The 23,493-nt window shown below is 58.9% G+C and overlaps 1 protein-coding gene across 9 annotated transcripts in view; it reads left to right on the top strand.

Moving 5' to 3' along the window:
• MEF2D (myocyte enhancer factor 2D) overlaps positions 1 to 23,183 on the top strand; it is a 78,130-nt gene extending 54,947 nt beyond the window's left edge. For 6 of the 9 annotated variants that reach the window (XM_072846821.1, XM_072846825.1, XM_072846823.1 and 3 more), the window contains 8 exons: positions 2,967 to 3,104; positions 6,937 to 7,147; positions 9,861 to 9,917; positions 13,514 to 13,704; positions 14,108 to 14,128; positions 17,476 to 17,605; positions 20,959 to 21,208; positions 22,792 to 23,183. In XM_072846821.1, coding sequence (XP_072702922.1) covers positions 2,967 to 3,104; positions 6,937 to 7,147; positions 9,861 to 9,917; positions 13,514 to 13,704; positions 14,108 to 14,128; positions 17,476 to 17,605; positions 20,959 to 21,208; positions 22,792 to 23,122 — 1,329 coding nt within the window. In that variant the 3' untranslated portion in view covers positions 23,123 to 23,183. The remainder of the gene's footprint in view (positions 1 to 2,966; positions 3,105 to 6,936; positions 7,148 to 9,860; positions 9,918 to 13,513; positions 13,705 to 14,107; positions 14,129 to 17,475; positions 17,606 to 20,958; positions 21,209 to 22,791) is intronic. The other 3 variants (XM_072846827.1, XM_072846829.1, XM_072846830.1) reach the window with 3 other exon arrangements.
• Positions 23,184 to 23,493: the final 310 nt, after the last annotated feature.

The following is a 23,493-nucleotide window of genomic DNA, read 5'->3' on the forward strand; positions in this document are numbered from 1 at the left end:
CCCCGTCCTCTGCTGTGCCAGCTCTGGAGCCTGTCCCCGTCCCCTTCTTCCCTTCCCTGCCCGCAGCTCCGGCAGCCCCGCGCTGTGGCAAGGGTTATAATCCAACCCCACGCTGCAGGCAGCTGCCTGTAGCTCCCGGGAAGGATTTTTCTCCCCGTGCGCAACCGGCTCGATGCTTCCTGCTGGGTGTCCTACGGGATGAGGGACAGTGGCACCGCGGCCGCCCCTCACAGCTCGGGATGCTGCGAACCGAGCTCGGCAGGGAGGTGTGGGTCTCAAAGACAATTAAGTTACGACTAATTTTATGAAATTAGTGGCCGGGGAGAGGGAAGAGACCAAGGCAACGCCTGCTGAGTTGAAGCTATATTAGACACCAAATATATTAGACCCACAGAGGAGAAAGACCTTGGGAAACGCAGAGAGGGGCGATGCTATGAGCGGCTTGGAGGGGGTTGTCTGGGGCCGGGTGAACAGAGCTGCGTTCACCCCGTTGCTCCGCTTTCCTCGATCGAGTCGTTGCGGGAACAAGCCCCGGGATGATTTCACGCGGACTTAGAAATGGCAAAATGCCACGGCCGGCGGCGTCTGCCCGTTGCTCTCCCCTGCGCTTTCTCTGGGCGGTAAATATGGGGCAGAGCCGGGGGAGCTGGAAGCTGCTTAAAACCTCCTGGGCTGCTTCATTGCCGCAGATTTTAGTGAGGAGGAGGATGTTGTTCCTCGGCTGAAACCTCTTGAGAATTCAGTTGTGAGGTTCCCTTCGTCGAGGGTCCCGGGGGATGGAGGCTGCTCGTCCGACCCCCCGTCTCCTGAACCCGCTGGCAGCCTTTGGCAGAGGAGAAGAGCTTCCAGGGATGCGAGGGATTACCTTCGCGTTTCCCGAGCAGGGTTGGGAGGGCAGAGGCGAGGGATCCAGTTACCGTCCCGGCAAAGAGAACCGCTGCGAGGTGGGCACAGCCCCCTATTAGACACCGGAGAGTCTCCCCAGCCGGCACCCTTCGCACGCGTCCGGAGGAAACCCGGCCTCATCCCTTCCACTGCTCATGGAACAACTTGTTCCATTTTGCTTCTGAAAGAGAAAGAGAAGGAGGAAAAAACTTTTTTTTTTTTTTTTTTTTTAAAAAGAAGAGCTCAACTTTCCGGCTTTCGGCCGCATCGGTGAAACAAAAGGTTTCGGGGAAAAAAAAAATCTGTTAAAAAAAAAAAAAAAAGGCAAAGCCATTCCTTCCCCACCGGCAGCACCCGTTCCTTTTTTTGTCCCATTCTAAAAACAAACAAGGACACATACAAAAATAGAAAAATAATAGGGAAAAATCCTCGGGAACCTGCAGAAAAAGCCCTGGGAATCTCCTTTTTGTGCCAATGACTCGGATTCCCACTCCCCTTCTCTATAAAGAGACAATAAATAACATGAATTAGGGGTACCAGGAATTATTATTAGGTAATTAGGGAATAATTATTAGGTAGCAGGAATTATTGGTAACACCAAACAGGGCCTCAGATGCCGCCGTGGTCCAGAGTGAGCCCGATCCTTTGCTGGTGGAGCTGGATGTAGATGTGGACTTTTCCCTTCTGCAGATGAAATCTAAGTAACGAATGTTAAAATTACGACCGTGAGGGAGTAATTTTAATTGAAAATATTGTGAAAAGCTTCAGCTGGATGGAAAACAGGCTGGGGGATGGGTTTGGTGCCTGTTGCTTGACTCTTGCCGCCCGGTGCAAGCGTCCACCAAGCAAGACCCGCGGGAAGAGGCAGAGCGGCGCGGCGCGGGGTGCCGTACCGATGCCGAGCAAAACCTGCCCGCGGTGTTTCCAGCTCTTCTGGAGACGTCGCCGGTTTTTATCCATTCCGGCAAAAATTCCCCTACGAGCTCCTTGTTTCCCGGAGCTCACAGGTAGATGAAGAGCGACTCCAGGATACGTTTTGGCCTCAAAATAGAGATGTTTATTACTGTTTAGGAAGACAGAGGAGAATTGTCAAGGCGGGTTTTTTGGTTTTTTTTTTCTCCCCCTGCTGAATTTGGCATGAAAAGAGATCAAGACTTCCAGGAAATTCTGTAGCTTTGACTTCTAAAAAAAATAAATTGGCAAGTGATGGTTCCATAATAACGCCTAATTGCTTTTGGTATTTTGAAAATAAAATGATTAAATGTGCATGTGGAACGCAATCTGCAAGTTGGCTACTGAGCACGAAAGAGGAACTTTTGGGGTTTTCGCTCTCCCCTGCTCGTAGCCCAAACGAGTGATTACCGGGCTCCTGTTAACGAAGGAGGAGATGTCGCGTCGTTAACTCTCTGCAGCAGCGCCCGGGACCTTCGCTGCTCACGCAGCCTGGTCTTGGTGCGGGGTTTGCTGCCCGGGCGCTGTCACCGTCACCCCCTGTGTCACCCCCCAACAAGGCTCGCCGTCTCCGGCGCCCGCGGGCTGTCGCCGTGCCGCGTGCCCTCTCGCGCGATGCTCTTGCTGTTGTGCAACCTTTGCATTCGGTAAATGCCACCCACCTGTTTTTGCCGGGGCAAGCCGCTTTTTGCTTATTATTTTGGTTTTTATTTTCCTATTTGTAAGAAGGTTTTCCCTATTTTTAGCAGGAGAGCAGATATCATTAAGGTTTATTTCCCCTCCTTGTCATTGTAGTAATTGTAGGTGACGAATTCGTCTGAGCTGGTACGGGGCCAAATTCAGCTCCGGCATAAGCAGATCCTTTGAAAGCAAAGAAGTTTCTCTCCATCCATCCCCACGTTGTAATTCCTTAATTAGAGACACCCCGGCGTCAAAACCCGAGGGCCTGATCCTGACTCTTTAACCCCGTTGAGGTCGACGACATCTCGGGGTGAATCTGTTGATTTGTGCAAGGGCGAGTCCTCGTCTTTATGGGCCGGGGGATGTTTCGGGGGGGACCTGCCCATCTCAGCTGCCCGTGTTCCCCATCCCCACTCCCAGATCTCAAACTGTCCCGATTGTGTTTTCAGACGTTAAGAAAGAAAGGTTTTAACGGCTGTGACAGCCCGGAGCCCGACGGCGATGACTCGATAGACCAGAGCCCCTTGATGGAGGATAAATACCGTAAAGGCAGCGAGGATCTGGATATCCTGTTCAAGCGATACGGTGTAAGTACCTGCCCCTTGGCCGGAAAACCTTCATTATATGTTCTTTTTTGTTTTGTTTTTCTTCTGTTCGATTTCCCTCCAACCTCGTCCCCCGATCCCTCCCCGACACCCCCCCCCCCCGTGTCCCCCTCCCCAAACGTAACAGGCGCTGAACAAGAAGCACAGGGAGTGCGAGAGCCCGGAAGGGGATGAAGTGTTTGCGTTGACCCCACAGACGGAGGAGAAATATAAAAAGATTGATGAGGAGTTTGATAAAATGATGCAGAGTTACCGGCTCGCAGTGAGTAGCTGGTGGTCTGCAGCCCCCCCTTGCCCCTCCCCGGCTGCCTCCAGGTGACGGGGGGGGGACGGACACACGACTTTGCATGGCTTTGCTTCGGAGCCGTGCTGTGCCTTGGGAGCCGATGCGCGCAGCCCCCCGCAGCCCCGAATGCACCCCGAGTCTGACGGGTGAGATGCACGAGGGGCCCGGAGGGTCCCTCCTGTTTCCCACCTGGAGAAGCAGGAACAACCCTTGGGAAAACCGTTCCCGGTAGTTCCGGCGTTCCTGAGCCGCCTTGGCTCCGGCTGGGCAGCGCAGGGGGATATTGCTGTCCTCCCCTCCTTTGCTGCAACTACTGGATTGGGGCCTCCTTTTTTGCCCCTTTTCCCCCCAAAAAGGGCTTCTTGCCGAGGTTAAGACCCTAGCGTTCGTGCGAGCTGGCAGCGGGTGCCGGCCCCTCACGTCCCTGCAAGACTCAGCCTGGTTTGGGCTATTCCGCCTTAATTCCCCCCAAATCCACCGAGCCCTCGGGGCAGCTGGTGGCCGTGGCAGAAATCCAGGGAGGTTTTAGCCTGTGATCCTGGAGCCGTCACCGGGGTGGCATCAGGACAGCGCTGAAAGGGATTTGTGTCAGGAGACGGGAGGAGGAGGGGGACACGTTTCAAATTAGTTGTTAGTTCAAGGGAGCAGAGGCTATTGATGCAGGCAAGGCTTCTTCAGAGGGATTAGCCCCGAGTCGCTGCAGCCATAATTAATGCTGCCAGGAGCAGAGAGGAGGCTCGTTTTCAAGGGCTGGATGCAGCACTGCAAAAATTACACCCCCCAAAAAAAAAAGAATCTGTCCTTCTGCGCTTTGCAAGCCCCCACAAGTTAAAATTCTGGCTTTTCTTGAGCATTGGGTCTTGTGAAATCCACGGCTCTTTATTTTGCTGACTCAGCAGGTGAACGCTGCGTCGCTCCGGGAGCCTCCCAAGGACCCCAAAATCTGTATCTCCATCCCCTGCACTTCGGGGAAGGGGGGGGGAGGTGGCTGCTCCGAGCCCTGGGAGAGCTGGGGGGGGGTGTGAAGCAAAACGGGGTGCAGGCGGTTGCTCGCAGCTCTGCTGTGACAGCAAGCCCAGCCCTCCCGGGTGGGTGTAAGTGCAGGATTAGCTCCTGTCAGGCTTGGCTCTGCCTCGGCCTCCCGGAGGTTTCTCCCTGGTTTCACTAGCGGGGAGCAGGTTTGCACCCTGCCAGGGCTCCCGTGGGGTGGGGGTACGGCCCCGGCTGGATGCGCACCCCTCCGGTGCCCGGCCCAAGCCCTGCCGCTGATGCAAAATAAGTCAAAAAGCCAGCAGGGCTTTATCCTTGGTGCAAAACAACCTCGGAAAGCAGGGACTGCTTAGCATCTGTATTTTTCTGCTGCAAAGGGAGGGCTCCAAGCAGGCTTCTGTCGCCGGAGGCAGCATCCAGACGTGCCGTAAAGGAACAGTCCGTGCCCTAAAGTCATTTCGGCTGGTGGCATTCAGGTGCTGGGCGCTTCATATAGTCAGGGCGTAGCATCGGGCTCCTCCACTAAACCTCCCTGTGCAGCAAGGGACTGAGTGATGCAGGTGGAGCGTGTGCGGGTGAAGAAGATGCTTTTCATTTTTAACCAGCTGGGTTGGTTTTGTGTGTGACGAGAACTAACCAGACTCGGCGGCCGGGGAAGCTTAACAACAGCCTTGTTCGCTAAAGAGAGGCCTCGGCGTGGCTTCTGCGTTTGGTGTTTGTAATCGCTTTTAATGAAAACAGGAATTGTTGAGGTTTGGCTGATGTGTGCATCTTCTCCCCCAGATTTTGGACTGATGTGCGAGCCGCCTTCCCTAGTTGTGTCCTCCCTGGGGTGGGGGGGACCTGGGACCACGTAGCTGGTGGCCTGGCCGTGCATCTCGCTGCACGCCGGGGCAGCGTCAGCCTGATGCTTGTTTGAAGGTGCAATGGGATAGATATGGATTAAAAGCAAAACTCTGCTCTCCGGTTGGGGTATCAACCTCCTGGCTTTATCACGGTGTTGCTTAAGATGTGATGCACGGGGGTTATCTTTTCCTTTCCTTTCCCGGGAACGTGCACGCGCGCAGATGCGTTTGCAGTGATTTATTACACAATGCTGCTTCGGAGTTTGTGCAGCGCCCAAGAAACCTTCTCCCTCCCGGTTTTCTGCTGTGCAGAATAAGCTCCCGGGGCCGAGCGGAGGGAGGGCTCTGCGTTACAGCTCTCTCCCCAGCAGTGTGTAAAGGTCTGGGAAACACCGAGCCCGGTCCCTTTGAACGGCGGGCTGGCAGCCCTCGGAGCGGTGCCGCAGCGCAGGCTCAGAGCCGCCGTCCTCTGAGCTTGGCTGCAGCCACGGGATCTCTCTGAAGGACGGGATGCCCTTGAGAGGCTGGTGGGGAGGGTTTCCAGCAGCGAGGCGTGGGTGAGCACCGTCCCACTCCTTCCTCCCGTCCTCCCCTCTACCCCAAAAGAAAATCACCCATCTAGGAACAGATTTCTGGAGGGGAGGGGGCCGCAGGGCAGCAGCCCCCACCCAGCTGCGATGGGGGGATGCTCAGCTCCCTCTGCCCTTGCCGGTGCAGCCTGCGGGGGTCCCAGCTCCGGCCCCGCGACGGTCCCGTCCGGCGCTGGGCTGCTCTGCCTCTCCAGCCCCGAACAAATTAAAGTGGGACTTTAGCAAAGCCCCTGCTAAAGCCTCTAAGCAGGTGCCTGCTCCTGTTAACGAAGAGCAAATCAGTGACATAAGACAGACGGGTAGGATAATCACGGCGAGTCTGGCTCCAGCGGGGACGCTGGTAGGTGAAGCTGGTCCTCGACCTGCGGCCAAGGATAGGGCTTTAGCGATGCTCCTGCTTCCCTGGGGACAGCTCCTCCTCCTTCCCAGCAGCTCCCGGAGGTGCTGGGATGGATCCCAGTCTGCCCCAGGGGCTGTGCGGAGCAAAACCAGCCTTCCCCAGATGCTCGGCCACCGGCAGCGGTGCCAGCCCAAACTGGCGATCCGTGGCCGGCTCTTTGGGAGGGCTCTTCCCGTCCCACCGGATGAGGAACGGCCGGGTAAAATCCCTGCGGGCTGCTTGGCCTCCGCGGTGGGATGAAGGGCAGCACTGAGCTCGGCCGCTCGGGACGGACCACCGTGCTGCTGCCCGCCTTGATGCTTTGGGGTGTTTCCAGCCACCTCTCCGCGGGCTGCCCTGAAAACACTGGGGGTAAATAAATAGGGCCTGAAAATGAGACCAAAGCAACTTTGGTTGCCAAGCTTTGATGTGTCCGAGCGGACGGCTGATTGCTCTTCCCGGTCTTCCCTGCTGGGGTCTGGGCTCCGGTGCATCCCTTTGAGATGCCAGCATGGGCAGGGTGCAAGCACAGCAGTGCAGGTCAGCAGTGAAATGGGGACTTGGGGGGCCCCGGACTGTCCCCCCTTTTTCAGCAGCGGGGTGTTGCTGCTGCTGTGATGCAGGATCAGGCCCGCTCTGGCTCAGAGCCTGCAAAGCGAGGAACTTCACCCCTGCTCCTTGCCCGCCGGCGCCTGCTCCCCTTTATCCCCTGCTCTCTCTTCAGTCCGCAGTGCCCGCTCCGAACTTCGCCATGCCCGTGACGGTGCCGGTGACCAACCAAAACACGCTGCAGTTCAGCAACCCGGGCAGCTCGCTGGTGACCCAGTCCCTGGTGACCTCCTCGCTGACGGACCCCCGGCTCCTCTCGCCGCAGCAGCCAGCGCTGCAGAGAAACACCGTGTCCCCGGGGCTGCCGCAGAGGCCGGCCAGCGCAGGTGAGCGATGCCGTGACCCTTCTCACTCCCTACTCCTCATCCTCCCTCCGAGAGCCTTGCTGGGTGTGCAGCACCAAGCACGGGGCATCCCGGGGGCAGGACACGTCCCTGCGTCCGTGGGTGGCAGGAGCAGCCGGGAAGGGTTGTTGCCCGTGGGTGCTGGGAACCTGGACGGGTTCCTGCCCTCCTGCCAGAGGTTGATGCCCCCATTTTGTGCCTTGGCCTCAAATTGGGGGTGACCCTCCCCGCTTTACCAAGGTCTTTTCGAGAGCCGGATCCCCGCAGAGATCTGTTTCGAGGCTGGGCAGCGCAAGGAGATGAGTCACCCGGCGCCGTTCCCAGGCTTGGGGGTGGCTGCCGGCATCCCGCTCACCGGTGGCACTCCGGTGACACGGGACTGCTGCCTAAAAAGGGCTTTTCTGAGTCGGGCTGTGCTGGTTGCAGTTGGTCGCTGAGCGATTACTCATGCGGATCTGCTGACAGATCGGATGGAGCAGTCATTTCCAGCAGGGACCAGCGATGGGTGGTGGAGGGCAGGTTGGGGGAGAGGAGCTCGTCACCCGTGTCCCCTGCAGCGGCGGGGGGGGACGACGATGACGTGTGACCACAGCCCGGCTCTCCCGCAGTGCGATCATAAATAATAATAGCGTGCAGAAAGCCCCTGCCTGCTATTTTGGTTGTCACAGATGGTCTGTAAAAATCACACGGGCTGCAAATGGCAGAGCCGATGACTGTGACCGCCCGGACATCTGGGCGGTGGGCACTTGGCTGTGGCCCCCGGGGCTGTGAGAGCTCAGGGGGGACTTTGCGAAGGGGCTGGAGAAGGGTGGGTGGGAGAAGGGCTGGGAGGTGCCTCCCGAAGCAGGTCGGGTGGCTGGGTCAGAGCGAGCGGAAAGAGGTGCCTGGGCTGGGATGCAATAGGAGCCGTGCTTCGAAGCCAGCTCGTTTGCTCACTGCTCTCTCCGCACGGCCTCGGGGATGGCTCGAAGCGCTCGGGGACCAGGACGAGGCCCCCAGACCTCAGGGAGAGAGGGGCCGTTCTGCTCTAGGACTGGTCCCAAAGAGCAACGTCTCACTCCAGGCTGGGCAGCAGAGCCCTCCTCGGGCACGGACAGCCGTAGCTCTGGCTGCAGGGATCTCCCCTGCCCTCTCGCAGGCCCCTCTGCCGAAAAAAAATAAAAGAGGCTTCATTGTAACGCAGAATCCGCTGGAGGCTCGCCGTTTCCATCTCGCTCCCTCGCCGTTCGTTTGAAGGGGGATAATTTCGCGGTTGCGAGCATAGAGGTGTTCCAAGTCCGGCCATCTGCGTCTCATTCACTCACTGCCTGGGACACGGAAGAAATCCTGTTTATAGGAGCCAGGCCCTTGCATGTTAGAAGAACTTTTTTTTTCCTTCAATTTTTAAATTTTTTTAGCAACGCACTCGAGCTGAGAGCGGAGCGCTGCGGCGTTGTTTCCGAAGCAAATGCACAGCAGAGCGTTGGATCGGTATCTCGGCTCTGGCTGATGCCGTCTGCTCGGGGGCAGCGTGGGAGAAGGGCGGCCAAGGGGGTTTACGGTGCTGGGGACAGGGTCTGCATCACTCACCCAAGGGGGTGAGCCCGCTTCGGCAGCACGGGGTCTGGGGTGCGGGTGGGGTCCCGCAGCAGGGCACAGCCCCCAAATCCTGGTGGGGTCCCTCCTCCGGGACTTTGCATCCCCATCCCTTGAAGGGAGGAGCCGCAGTGCCACACTGCCACGTTTTGGGGGTCACCTTGCCCTTTTTCAAGCTGTAAAATATTTTTGGGACCACCGCCATCCCCGATCGTGCTCCCATGTGGGGAGCACACACGCTTCCCTGCACGGCAGCGGCTCAGCCCTCCAGCAGTCCTCCCGCTTTCAGGGGCTCGCTACAAGCCCAGACCCGAGAGCCGGGGGCTGGAAAAAAGGTTTCTGTCTCAGATTTCCCCATCTGGGGTGAGAAGGGTTGGGCGGTGGTTAGAGGTGGGGTTTGGGATCGGAGGCTCCTCGTTCCCCTGCCCAGGGCTCCGGGATGACTGCGGTCGCAGCTCCGGAGACTCCATGCCGGCTGTTGGCCGAAATCACTGCCCGCGGCATGACCAGGCAGCCCCAGGCTGTGAATAGGTGGCTTTCAGAAATAACTCAATAACAAGGCAGAAAAAAAATAAAATCTTCTTGCAGGCGAGGCAAAACGTTCAGTTTATTGGGGATAAAAAGGCCTCTGGTACGTTTTTTCCCGGCACGACGGGGAGCGGCGGCGCTTTCCAAGCGTTGGGACCGTGGGAGGCCGAATTGTAGCAGCGCCCTGGCAGCGTGCGGGGATGGTTTCCATTCGGTGCGAACATTACAGGGGAGATAGTGTTTCACGTCTTGCTGCTGGGGCTCTCTTCCCCGGCAGCACCGGCCCCGTGTCCCCCAAAGCGGGGCTTGGAATAAAATAGCTGCAGTGTTTTCCAAGCCGCCTCCTTTGGAGCGGGCTCCTGTGCTGCCTGGCTCGTACCCAAAGGAAACGGATCTGCCTGGATAATGTTTCCCAACCTGATCACCAGGAATGCTGCTCATTTTGCCCAGGACTTTCTCCCCGGGAAGGCAACACCGCTCGTTTTCCTCTGCCTTCCTCCCTCATGCTCCCCCTCTTCCTCCTCCGCAAAAGGAGGGATGCTCACCCTGTTCCCGAGCGAACGGTGACCCCGTGTTTCCAATTGCTTTGCAGGGGCGATGCTCGGGGGAGACCTGAACAACACGAACGGAGCCTGCCCGAGCCCCGTGGGTAAGTGAGGAGCCGTTGCCTTTCGGCAAGCAGTGTGGGTGCCGGGACCCGCGCCCTTGGCTCCGTTGGCCGCTCCTTGCCTTGGTTTCCCCCTGTGTAACAGAGGATTTTGCTTCGCTGTTCAGCGCCATCGGTCGATGGAGAAGCACTAGGAAAGATTTTGCTGCTGTTGGCAGCGGGGGGGTTTGGCACGTGGAGCTCCAGGCCTGCGCCTTGCTGGGGGCTGCTGGTTTCAGCGGAGACCCTGGGGACCGAGGCAGGAGGGGCTGCGTGTGCTGGGGGCCAGCATCTCCCCGGGGTCTTTTTGGGAGAGCTGCAAATCAAGGGGCCAACTGAGATGGCCGCTGAGGACCACGGTTTGGGCAGCTCTGGGTTTAGCTCCCCGCGCTGCAACTCCCCTGACCTCGGGTGAGTCACTTAACACCTGATTCCTCGTTGCGCTTGGGCCCTATAAAGGAACTTTACTGCAAGGAAAAAGGCTCATTAAGGTCCCTTTCCACTGTGAGAGCCTCAGTGCTAACGAGGCTCAGACCTTGTGGCTTAGCTCCCCAGCTATAAAATGCGCTAATAATACCTCCTTCCCCACGGTCTGCCTCCGCTGTCTGCGGGGTGAGGGCTTTGGGGCCGGCGCTTGCGTAGGAGCAACCCAAAAGCCAGCGACGGCCCCCGGGTCCCGCTGGGAAGCAGCTGCCACTACCGGCACCGCTGCTGCGGGCTGGAGCAGGGCGGGCTGCGGTCCAGGGTTTAGCGGGGTGGATGCCGGCCATCTCCGGGCGAGGCGGAGCGGAGAAGGCAGCCTTGCACCCAGAGCCTGGCTCGTCACCCCCTCGGGGGCTTCTTGCGGTGAGGCTCCAGCTGACAGCACAGAGGAGGAGTGTGGAATTCGTCGCTGCCCCAGTTAAAAGCAAATTGGAGCCCAGGTCCCACGGGTTGCGGATGGTGCTGGTCCAGACATGGTTCTGCAGCACCGCGGCCACCCATCGCCATCCCCTGCACCGTGGCTGCTCCCGGGAATAACCTTTTCCCTGTGCCGGGCAGCAGCCGTGCCAGTGCCGGGGGAACTTCTCCCTGGCTGCGCCTCCAGAGCAAACCCTGCCAGGGCAGTTCATGGGGCTGGCGTCTCCCCGGGGCCCTCGCAGCACCCGACGCAGAGCTTCCTTCGCAGAGGGAAGGGGCCATCGTGCCGCGGCCCTCAGCCACCTTCGCGGCCCCTTTTCCCCCCCAGGCCGCCCCCACGTCAGCTGTTGGGAGCAGCCGTGGCGGCGCGGAGCTTGGCAGGGCCCGTGAATGTCAGCATTGACGTCACCGGAGCATTCCCCGCGTTCCTGCTGCCGCTCCAGGAAACGGGTGCGAGGAGCAGGGACAGCCCGGCCGTGGCCAGCCATGCACCCCTGCCGTCCCCGGACCCCTGCCATCCCCAGGGCTCCCCGTGCCGGCTGCAGAAGGAGAGCGTGGCTCTGGCTCCGGCACCGTGCTTGTGGTTTTTGGGTACCTGGGACGTCTCTTCCTCCTCCTCCTTCTCCTCCCTTGCAATCTCTGCAGCACGGAGCGATCACCTGCTGCCTCTGAGTCATCAGCCGCCGGGTGCCTCTGGCCCGATCCTGCAGCGATGCAGGCTGCGTCCCCGCGCCCTGCCTGCACACACGTCCTCGGTGCCTCTGCGGGTGGGAAGCACCGTGCCCACCCTCCCTGCCCCATCGGGGGATGCTGTGCCCTGGCCATCCCCGGCTTTGCGAGGCCATGGGGCACTGCCAGGCTCAAGTTCACACCAGGGTGGTGCAAAGGCAGCCCGGAGTGATCCGCTTTTGGACCCCTTTTTTGGGGTCAGAGTTATGCCGAAATCCTAGCGGGAGCACAGCCCTTCTCCCTGCAGCTCGCAGGGGTGGTCGGAGCCAGGCTGGGGGGACTCCGACCATGGCAGCGCCCAAGGCCCCCTGCCACGGAAGCCCCTTTGGGGGTGAGCGGCAGCGCTGGGACCCAAACCTGCTCCCCTCCAGCACCGGGGTCACCCCCATCCGCACCCCAACCCACGCTCACGGTCACGTAGCGTACCTCAAAGTGGCAGTTACCATGAGAGCCGTGTGCATCTGTGTCACGTTGTTGGGAAAGAGAATATTAAGGGATTTAACATTTCTTTTGGCTTTGCCTCCATCGGCTTTTGCATGGCCACCGGCACTGCGGGTCACCTGGGGAATTTTATGCACCTTCGTTGTTAATAAATATAAAAGCCAGTGGCCTTGCAAGCGAAATGCATGTCGTCCACGGTGCGTGGAGGTAGCCGGGACCTGATGCGCCAAGCACACGCCTTATGCACGGCTGCTCACGGTGATTCGGAACTGGGAGGACACCTCGCTGGGGACAGGAAAGCCTGTCCCCTCCCTCGGGCAGGGACACGGATACAGGAGTTGCAGTACGGGGCTGCCAGGCTGCAGCAGCCCGGCCACCACGGGCATCCCTGACGGGCATCTCCCAGGCACCCGGTGGGGCAGCATCCCTCGTCCCTGGCGGCATCGGTGGGATCAGACCCGCGGCTCCCAGGGCGCGTGGCCGTCCCCCGTGCCCGCTTTACCCCATCACCGATGTGTCTGGCCCCGGGACAGCTCTGGGAGAGGCAGTGGCTGGCACTCGGCCCCCGATGAGCACGCGCCATGGCTGCGGCGTCACTGCCACCAGCCGCCTGCTGAAATGCAGATGTAGCGCAATGGTAGATGTGATTAATAATGCAATCAGCGACCTATTTTTCCCGGTCTAACGTGCAATGAATATGAGGGCTGAATCCTGGTGATTGCTAAACGCCTTTCTATCTTTGGGGCCTATTCATAAAAAAAAAAAAAACCCTCATCAGAACAGTAATCTGATCCAATTTATTCCTTTCCTGATGTTCATCAAATCTTTTCCTTTTTAAATTTTTTTCTTCCTTTCCTTTCTTCTCCCCCCCCCCCCCCCCTTTGCACATAAAATCCTTAAGTGGGGCAGCAGGAGGAGGAGGAGGAGGAGGGAACCTCAGATCTTCAAAGGGGCAGTGGGATCAGTGAACCGAGTCCTCGCTCTGCCACAGCCCTTTTTTGCTGCTCCGGTACCATAAAGAGACCTTAAAAGTGAACGTAACAGCAATTATCCCCCCTTGCTAGGGCCCCAGTACCCTGCCAGAGCAGCAGAAAGAGGCCTTGCTGCAAATCAGGCCTGTAATATTTATTGGTTGTTATTGCAGTAACAACCGTGGGTTCCTGCAGGTTGAGGCTGCCCCAGGCGCTGGGAGCTCGGGGCCGGCTGCCTGCCCTGCCGCTGCCGCTGCCTGGCCCGGGGCAGCTTTGCCTGGCCTCGGTGGGGAGGATGCAGTCGCCGCAGGCATCTGAGCGGCTGCCGAGCTTGCCCGGGGCTGCGGCGTGCTGCCGGCCGGCGGGCAGGTACCTGCCCAGGGGCTGGGGATGAGCCTGCCTGCTGCGCAGGAGGGTTTTGGGGAGCCTGGAGGGATGCGGTGCTGCTCTCCCAGGGAGGAGCACCCATGGAGCCCCGCTGCGGCACCGCTCGCCCTGCACGCGTTTACCACCGCCGTGTATTCACCTCCTTCCTCTCTGTCACCCATTTTCCTGCAGGGAATGGCTACGTGAGTGCCAGAGCCTCTCCGGGTCTCCTTCCCGTGTCCAACGGCAGCAGCTTGGGCAAGATCATCCCGGCCAAGTCCCCGCCACCGCCCTCCCACAGCACGCAGCTCGCCACCAACAGCCGCAAGCCGGATTTACGCGTGATCACCTCGCAGAGCGGGAAGGGGCTAATGCACCATTTGGTGAGTACCCGGCAGAGGTCTGCGAGGAGACCGGGGTGGGAGCGTGTCCCCTGCCAGCAGACTGGTCGCAGGGTGGACTTTGCGCTGGAGCGGATGCGGTGCGGGCACCTATTCCGTGCCGTAGCGGTGGGAGCTGGCTGGGGCTGTGCCGGCAGGGAGACCCGAGGAGGAAAGTTTGAATTCCCGTTTGCACCGTGCTGGATGCAAACATCAGGGTGCAAAGCCCGTGCCCGCAAACAACGCGGTGCAAAGCCCTGCGCCAGGCACACGTGTAACCCGTACGCACCGTACGTGCCCGGTGGTAGGTGAGGGCGCGGTGCCGGCGAGCGTGGCGGCGCGGGGGTTGGCGGGGCTGTCGAGTTAACGGTGCCTCTCGGTTTTCTCTCTGTTCTCCCGCGGGCAGACGGAGGACCACTTGGCTCTGGTGAGTTCCCTGCTGAGCGTGCATCGCGGCGGGGGGGGACGTGGGCCGCTTGTCCCATCGGTCCCCGCACCCTGCCCTGGCTTGGCGAAGGTGTGGGGCGCGCGTAGAGGGTGGACGCCGGTCCCTTTGCCCTCTGTTGGGAACGCGGTGGGGTGCGGGTGCCAGGGCAAATGTCACGTCCAGTCCTGCCACAGCAAATCAATCCCGAGAAAAACGCACTTTTAGGAAAATCGGGTTCCCTATGGAAAAGAAGGAGCTGACACGGTTGTAAAGCGCCTGTTTCTCCACCAAGGCTTTTTTAGCTGGGCTGGTTTCCCCGGGGAAGGTCAGCCCGGGTCCCTTTTGGGGCCGGTGCTGCGCGGAGCCAGCCTGGGCGCTGCCACCGCCCGGGGACCTGCCCCGTGGGCTTCGCTGGAGCCACCGCAGTTTACAGCACGGGAAGACCTGGCCCACTGCCACCACATGAGAGATAGGGAGTAAATCAGGCTCTTCCCATATTAAGGATATTATTTAAAGCCTGTGTAAATCCACGGGCTGGCTAGCGCACTCCCTAAACCTCCTTTGTGCACAGGGGCAGTTTTCCGTGTTATTTTTATGGCTTTTTTTTTTTTTTTTTCCCCTCCCCTGCCAGCAAAGTGAACACCACCTTGTTTGTGGCAATGATTCACCCTGTTCTGTTGCTATTCTGGTGCAGGGCAGATGGGCGACAGGTCAGCGCAGCGAGGAAAGGGCGAGAGCCGCTGTAGGATGCGGCTAACGCGGCCAGGGAAAAGCTCTCCAAAAACACGGGAGTAAGCCAATACCTCTCGCAGCCTGCAAGGAGACACTCTTGGCCAGGGGAAGGATCGGCCAGGGCTTTGGCAGACTTGAATTCTGCCGCTCTCCGTGCCCCAATACCCTTCTTGCTTAATGGCCTCCTCCCAGCAGCTCTGTGCCTCAGTTTCTCCATCCGCAGAGTGAAAACAGTCACCACCCGCCTCCCCATCTGCTCATCGCCCTTCCCGCTGCCAGAGGGCATTGCCTGTCTCCGAGCTGGAGGAGCAGCTTGCTTTAGGCAAAAATCAGCCGGGTTGACATTAACAGTTTTAATTGTTAGTCTGAGCTAACCCGGCTGATTTTTGCCTGAAGTGAAGTACAGTCCTCGCCCAAGCCCAGCTGGCAGCGGGGAGGTGGAGGGTGATGAAATCCAGGAGGGGGGGGGACAGGGACCTCAGCACAGCTGGATCGGGAAGGGGAAAGCAGAGCATTGTCTCGGCTGCTCTGCGGATTCATCCCGCCTGGTGCGGATGCCCCCCCCGCTCTGCTTTGCTAACCTTCTCCCCAGATTTACTCCCTCCATATTGCCCAACCTACACACCAGAGCTGCTCTCGAAATGGCAACTCCCACCTCTACGCGCAGGCAGCAGGATGAGGCAGCTGCCCCTCTGCTCAGACCTGCCCCGCTGCCCTTAACCCTTCGCCCCCGCCGACCTCGACCGTTCGCTCCTGGTAGCTTTAGGCTCCGAGCGCGGTCTGCTCTTTTAGTGGGTTCAGAGAGGCGTCCCCCCCCCCGTTTCTCTACATGCACCTGATCTGAAGGGCAGAGCAGGATCCGTCCAGCAAGCCCAGGGCGACAAGCCGTCCCAGCCGGGAGCATGCCTGCATGGGTTTGTAGTGAGCCTGAGGGGCAGTTTGCAACGGGGCGGGGGGCAGCTTGCGTACCCCAACACCCTGCATGAATCGGGATGAAAATCTGGGTGTTTCCTACAGCGCAGACGGGTCTGACATCCCCGCGCTCGCCTCGTGGTGTAACGGCGGTGGCTGCTGCCCCGTTCCCGGGGCCGATACGCCCCTGCTCAGCCCGTGTCCCACCGCCCCAGCCGGACTCATGCCCGTGCCGATGCTCTCCCAGGAAAGCCGCAGAGCCAAGGCTGCCGGCGGGGCGGAGGGGATGGGGCTGCGGGTCGCATCCCGCTGGGCTGGCTCAGGGTCTGGTGCAGGCAGGAGAGGGACGGGGCCGAATCCTGCCCACCGTGAAGGCATTTCTCTGCAGTGTCCTTAACCCGCAGGCAGTGGGCACGGCCCAGGGTGGTTGCCAGCAGGATGCACGCCAGGAAAACCTGCTCCCACAGCCCCAGGGCTTTAGCAATTAGAGCCCTGGTAATCGCCTTCCCCGGGTGGTGGGGAGGGACCTGCGGGCTGGGCAGCGTGTGGGCGCAGGGTGCTGCAAATCCAGCACGCCGGGTTAACTGTCACCCTCCGGAGGTGGCAAGGGCAGGGGTTTTAGCCTCCAGCCGTACCCTACGAGAGTCCCGCGTGGCCGTGAACCATTGCAGCATCCCACACCCAGCCCTAAAAGGGCCTGGGAGCCCTCAGCACCTCGCAGCGAGCCGGGAGGAAGGCTCCCCGCCATGTCCCTGGGGACACAGCCAGCCTCGTGCCAGGCGTGATTTAAGCTGGGCACTGCCCCAGTCTTCACAGGGTGACGTGTGCCGGGGTGCTTCAGATTAGAGTCAAGCCTCTTGAGTCTGATTTAAATCAGATCAGCAGAGACAGCCCAGATTATCTGCCTTGTAAACAGGGCTGAATCTGACCCGTAGATCCACCCACATAACTGCCTGGAAAACCACGGGGGGAGGCTGGCGTGCACCGGTCCAAGGGCAGAATTTTTCCACAGGGGACCTGCTAATGCCTGAATCACCCAAACCTCACGAGGGCAGCGAGCCGGCAGGTTGCTGAACACTGGGTTTTAGGTTTAAGGATACCAGAGTACCTTTAAAGTCCTGAGACTGGTGCTTAGCATCTTCAGCTTGCCTTAGAGGCAGAGGGCTCGTTCTTGGGCATGGGTGCTGCAGGGAGGAGGATGTGTCAGGTCTGCGCTGCATGAGCCGGTCCTGCTTTTGTTTGGTACCTTTCTCACTCCCTGAGTACCACAGCAAACCTCACATGCACCCTCTGGAAAGCCGTGACTCTTTTTTTTTTTTTTTACAAGAGAAGGAATACAGCCTGAGGCATCCCGCTGTTGTTCCCCCTCCGTGCGTGCAGGGACGTTGCTGGTCCTTGCGGGTGAAGCCCAGCCCTGGGCAGAAAGGTGACCCAAGGCCAATGCCAAGTGACCTGCAAATGAATGTCACAAGGGTCCTAAATGTCTGTAAGTGGTGTGGTTTGCACTTTGCTTCGTTGCAATAATGGCCAGAGGAAAAATCCTGCTTAGTCCCACAGTCTCTGTGAGCAGCCTTGGCTGCTTCAAAGGCTGGTGCATGCCCAGGGGGGCAGCTGCAGACCGAGGTTTTGGGGGGCCACAACCCACAAGGACGACAGAATAAAATGCAGCTGGGTTGTAACTCCCTCTCCGTTTGCTTCCCCAGCAGAATACGCAGCGGTTAGGTGTCTCCCAAGCAACTCACTCTTTAACCACACCGGTTGTTTCTGTGGCTACTCCGAGTTTGCTGACGCAGGGGCTGCCTTTCTCTGCCATGCCCACAGCGTACAACACAGGTAAGAGTGCACAGCCCGGGTAAGAGCTTTCCGATTTAATTTAATTTAATTTAATTATTTACTTTAATACGAGAAGGAAATGTGCTGCTGCAAGCACGTGCCTGGCTCTCCCCGAGCAGCTGCGTCATCACTCGTGGAACTCACTGCCTCAAGACGTGGTCGAGTCCAAGAGTTTCACAGGATTAAAATCAAGGAGGAACTCATATAAATAACGAGAACTCTCTGTCATATCCAGAAGGTCTGTGAGGGCCTGATTCTGTCACGCTACAGCCCATTGCGCTGTCCCGGCAGCGTGAAGGTGCTTTTAAGTGGATGCTAATTACAGCTACACCCATCTCCAGGCTCTTGAGAGCTCTGGGTGATGTTGTAATAGGGGCTTAATGAAAATGAGCGTCAGGCCCCCAAAAGTTTGGGAAGAATGCAAACCAGCCTGCTCGTAGGCACATCAGATTCAGGCGGGTGGGGTTCGAACCGGCCCGAGGCGACGGTTACGGCGCACTTGCCCGAGCGAAGGGGTTGTTCATCTGCGACCTGTCAAACCTCCACGAAGACTTTAAGGACTTGCTGGTTTCCTGCGTAACTCCCTTTGGCATTTGCTCAGAGAAAAATTTGCAAAGATGTCAAAAGCTGCTTGTCTGGAAGAGCCCAGAATAGGCGTGTTGGGAACTCCCTCTCCTAATTAGTAGGTGTAGCCCAGAAGATGCCTGTTTGTGCGTGACAGAGTAGGCTCCTCTCCCTGCGTGGAAATCATCGCCGGCCGCGCGGTCCACCAGCCGGTCTGTGTACAGCCAACGTCCCCAAAATAGGTTTTAATTGAGCCCTGCGCTGCTACCACTCAGGGCGGAGGGGGGGCTGAACTTCAGCTTTCTGTATTTATTTTTCTCTTGCAGATGACCACAGGCAGAGAAGCGTTCCCACTCGGGCGCCTTCGGTGTCTGTGGCTGGGATGTTTGCGTAGAGATACGGCAGCAGGGGTTATCGTCGCGTAGATAGCTGTAGGGTGCAGATGCCCGGAGCGAACTCCGAGCTTGGGGTGTTGCCACTTGTTCTTTCCAGGCCTACGCTCTTAACTGGGTGGGAATTGTCTTGATTTCAGGCCGTGGCGAGCTTCCCGCCGGCCAGGGTTGCGTGCCCTTTTTCCCGTGCCTGCTCTGCAGCCTGATTAAGTCAAACCTGACCGTTTGCAGCTTCGAGATACGGGATGGCTGCAGTTCAAGCTCTTGGCGTTAGCTGCGGAGGCGGCTGTCGTAACCAGTGGGTGTCAGGAGCTCCTAAACCAGAATGGCGGGTGCTGGGGGTAAAGAACCGTGTAGGGCAAAGAACCCAGTCCTGGGACTTTCTGTAGGGTGTGCCTCGAATCAGCCCCGGCAGCTTTGGCAGCGGTTCAGCGCCTTTGCAGCCACCTCTTTGTGTTCTGCTGCTGCAGGCGAGTTTGGCCCCGCTCAGATGGGGAAGGCTGAAACCACAAGACGCCCAAAACGACAGCGAGAAAGGGGGAGAGAAGGGGGGGCTCGGGGAGGGAGGGTGAGCGCTTGATAAACACTCAGGGTCTGTGGGTGGCTGTATCAGATGCTGACGCGGCTCTGGGGAAGCAGCTGACCAAGGGTTTGACCATCTCCTGGAAGAGCAGTTGCTTCCCCCCCCCACCCCGTGCTGTGTAGCTGCAGGATTTGCCCCCCTTTGCAAAATTCCCCCCTGTTTTGGGGATGTTTGGGTGGGTTTGGGGGATGCTCAGGTGGGTTTTGGGGATGCTCAGGTGGGTTTTGGGGATGCTCAGCTGGGTTTTGGGGATGATAGAGTGGGTTTTAGGGATGCTCAGCTGGGCTTTGGGGATGCTGGGCTGGGTTTTGGGGATGCTCAGGCAGGTTTTGGGGATGCTCAGCTGGATTTTGGGGATGCTCGGGTGGGTTTTGGGGATGCTTGGCTAGGTTTTGGGGATGCTGGGCTGGGTTTTGGAGATGCTCAGGTGGGTTTTGGGGATGCTGGGCTGGGTTTTGGGGATGCTGGGCTGGGTTTTGGAGATGCTCAGGTGGGTTTTGGGGATGCTGGGCTGGATTTTGGGGATGCTCAGGCAGGTTTTGGGGATGCTCAGCTGGATTTTGGGGATGCTCGGGTGGGTTTTGGGGATGCTTGGCTAGGATTTGGGGATGCTCAGCTGGGTTTTGGGGATGATAGAGTGGGTTTTAGGGATGCTGAGCTGGGCTTTGGGGATGCTGGGCTGGGTTTTGGGGATGCTGGGCTGGATTTTGGGGATGCTCGGGTGGGTTTTGGGGATGCTCGGCTAGGTTTTGGGGATGCTCAGCTGGGTTTTGGGGATGCTGGGCTGGATTTTGGGGATGCTCAGGTGGGTTTTGCAGATGCTCAGGTGGGTTTTAGGGGTGCTCGGGTGGGTTTTGGGATGCTCAGCTGGGTTTTGCGACGCTCGGGTGAGTTTTGGGATGCTCAGCTGGATTTTGGGGATGCTCGGGTGGATTTTGGGGATACTCGTCTGGATTTTGGGGATGCTCGTCTGGGTTTTGGGGATGCTCCTGGAGTCGTGCGTGGGAAGAGCATCTCCCTCCCCTCCCCATGCGAGCGTGGGGGGGTGCCGGGGCAGGGGGCGCCCGGCCGGGGCAGGGGCGGCAGCGGCGGGCGGGGAGCGCCCCTGCTGCCGCGCGGGGACCGGCCACGCGGCGTGGGGCCGGCCCACGCCGGGGGTTGCAGCAGCTAAGCGGGGCTTTACTGCCCGGGAGGGGGGGGGGGGAAACGCGTGGCTGGGTGTTTTATACCCGGCCGTCCTCCGCCGGAGCGGGTCCGGGGGGGTTTCCTGCACCACGGTGCTTCCTGGGTGGAATCGGTGCGGGCGCGGGGCTGCGTTTGCCGGTGCTGCGCTTTTCGGGGGCAGTGGTAAGCGGTGGGTGTTGGGTGGTGTGGAGGTGGGGGGGGGTCCTGTTAGAAGCTCGTACCTTGAAGCTAGAAGATGACTAGATAGAAGGAAGAAGTTCTTTACGCTGAGGCTGGTGGGACGCTGGCCCAGGTTGCCCAGAGAGGTGGTGGATGCCCCATCCCTGGAAATATTCAAGGTCAAGTTGGACAGGGCTCTGGGCAACCTGATCTGGTGGAAGATGGCCCTGCTCGTGGCGGGGGGTTGGATTAGATGACCTTTAAAGGTCCCTTCTCACCCAAACCAGTCTACGATTCTAAAAGATGCGTCCTATGGCCAGCAGCCCTGTGCGACTCGCAGCAATAGCTGATATTCTATAAGTTGCGGCTGATTTGTGTCTGTTGAGCCCGTCTCCATCTTCTCGCAGTGCTCAGGGCTCTGTTGGAGTAGGTTTGACATTGAAATGACTGAAGGGCTCCTTCCTTTCCAGATTATCAGCTGACGAGCGCTGAGTTGTCTTCGCTGCCGGCATTCAGCTCACCTGGTGGGCTGTCCCTTGGCAACATCTCTGCCTGGCAGCAGCAGCAGCAGCAACAGCAGCAGCAGCAACAACAGCAGCAACAGCAGCAGCAGCAGCAGCAGCAACAGCAACAACAGCAGCAGCAACAGCAGCAGCAGCAGCAACAGCAGCAGCAACAGCAGCAGCAGCACCTGGTTCCTGTATCGCTAGGAAATTTAATGTAAGTGAAACGGGTGCCAGGGGCCACTCAGGTGATGTTGGAAAGGAAAGAGGGAAACGGGGAATTCCTCCAAGGTGCCAAACCTGCAGAACCCGTGCTGTGACTCCTGTGCTGGGTTATCGTCAGCCTCCCACTGCAGGGCCCCCGCAATTAGGCCGTGCTTCTAGGAGGCAGGAGCAGACCTGCCCGCAGCTGCGGGAGGAGCCAGACCAGCCAGCTCCTGAAGTTTGGGGAATCCTGTCCCTACCGCTGTCGTAGGAGTGACCCTGGAGTCCCCGGATGAGATCAGGGTGGCTTCGTGCTCGGTGATGCTCTCTGGGAGCTGCTTCTTGCTGTCTATCTGCAGCGGGAGGATTGCTCTCTTCACCTCATGGTGGGGGGAGCTGAGATCCAGCAAGAGGCAGAGTTAAATGGGGCGGTCATTGCAGAGCGAGATGTCTGGAAATAGTGGTCCTGCTAGCGTAGAAAGAGGGTGGCTTTTAAAACTGAAAATGAATTGCTCTACTCGAGGGGAAAAAACATATGCACTTGCATATTGGAGCAGGTTTTCTGAAGTGAATCCGCTTTTAGTCTGGAATAAAGTGTCCACACAGAGTATCTTAGTCCAAATAAAGATTTAAGCAACTTGCCCGCCATCACACTAAGACTGGGGGACAAAAAGAGGGGGGAATTGAAGAGGGGGATTCAGTGACTTTGCCCCAAAGCCACCTTAGGAGTAAGACTCTGACATCCCCAGCTTGAAGTGCCGGGTGGATGTGTGGATGTCTGGATGCAGCAGGCTTTTGCACAGCGAGTTCAGTGCGTTTCTCCGCTGCCTGGAGCACGTTTTCCAGGCAGGGCAGGCAGCAGCTTCCCCAGCAGCTGCCTGGACCTCCTGCACCAGCGGGCTGCAGGACGTGCGGAAAGCCCGGGCGGAATTTTGGGTTGTAGTAAAGAGGCTGAAGAGGTTCCCGGCTTGGAGCAAAACCGCCCGTCCGAGCCCTCCGCCAGATTTACGCAGCCCACGGGGGATGCTGGGGCAGAGCCATAGGGGTGCCCACGGGACGGGGGTGTCGCAGCCTGTCCCTCTCCTCCGCGTGTTTGGGTCGCTGCTGCGGGGACGGCGGGTGGGATCGGGGCCAGATCATGGGGTGCTGGTGGAGGAGGGGTGCTGCCCGCAGGGTTGTGCGGGGTCTAATCCTGGCTCAGCAGTGATGCTTCATGGTGAGTGGTGATTGTGTGGATTATGAATTCTGGAGTCATAATAATTCATAATTCTAATTAGGAATCCAGATTCGTAATCCAGATTAGTAATCGAATCCAGATTCATAATTCTGGATTGAATGAATTTAATAATTCTGAATGAATCCAGAATTATAAGTCTGGATTAGATTACTAATCTGGATTACGAATCTGGATTCATTCAGCCGCGAGGTGTGCAGGTTATGCATTCTGTGGATTGGAAGGTAAAAGGCCACCGAAAAGATGAATAATGAGAGACTTCCCGTTATCTCCCCTCCATCTGTTTCTCCCCCTTCCTCCCCCCCTGCTCTCCTCCTCCTCCTCCTCTCCCAACCTCATCCCCCCGCCTTCCGGATGCCCAGACAAGGGAGTCACTTGTCCCACACCACCACTTTGACTGTCAACACCAACCCCAACATCAGCATCAAGTCGGAGCCCGTCTCGCCCAACCGGGAAAGAAACACTGCCACCCCACTCAGCACCTTCCCCCACCAGCCCCGGCACGAGCCCACCGGCCGCTCGCCCGTCGACAGCCTCAGCAGCAACACCAGCTCCTACGAAGGCAGCAGCGAGCGGGACGATCCCGCCCGCCCCGATTTCGGCTCATCCCTGGGCCTCCTGCGACCCACCAGCGAGCCCGAGGGGGAGAGCCCCTCCGTAAAGCGCATGCGGTTGGATACCTGGGTCACATAACGGGTCCCCGCCGTCCCTGGGAGCGCCGCCGGCTCGCAGCGGGGCCGTGGGGAGGGGGCGGGAGGGGTGGGAGGGGGGGACGCGGGGGCGAAACGGGTTATGGGGATGGGATGGGGTGGGGGGAAATTATCATAAACTGCCTGAGAAATAGCTTTAGGATTTTGTAGGCGTTCATTCTAGCACAGCAGGCGATGCACGCAGTACATACGGCGCTCCTCGGCCGGGGGCCGCAGGCTCGGGAATAGCCGGGCACGTGGGGAAGGGGGAAGACGGAAATCAAATAGCTGCGTCCTCGCCGAAAAAAGCAGTCCCTGGCGACCCTCATCCCCGCGAGCCGGCGCAGGCGGGCGGACCAGGCGGCAGTCGGTGCC

This window comes from Ciconia boyciana, chromosome 26 (genome assembly GCF_034638445.1).
Source record: "Ciconia boyciana chromosome 26, ASM3463844v1, whole genome shotgun sequence".
NCBI lineage: Eukaryota > Metazoa > Chordata > Aves > Ciconiiformes > Ciconiidae > Ciconia > Ciconia boyciana.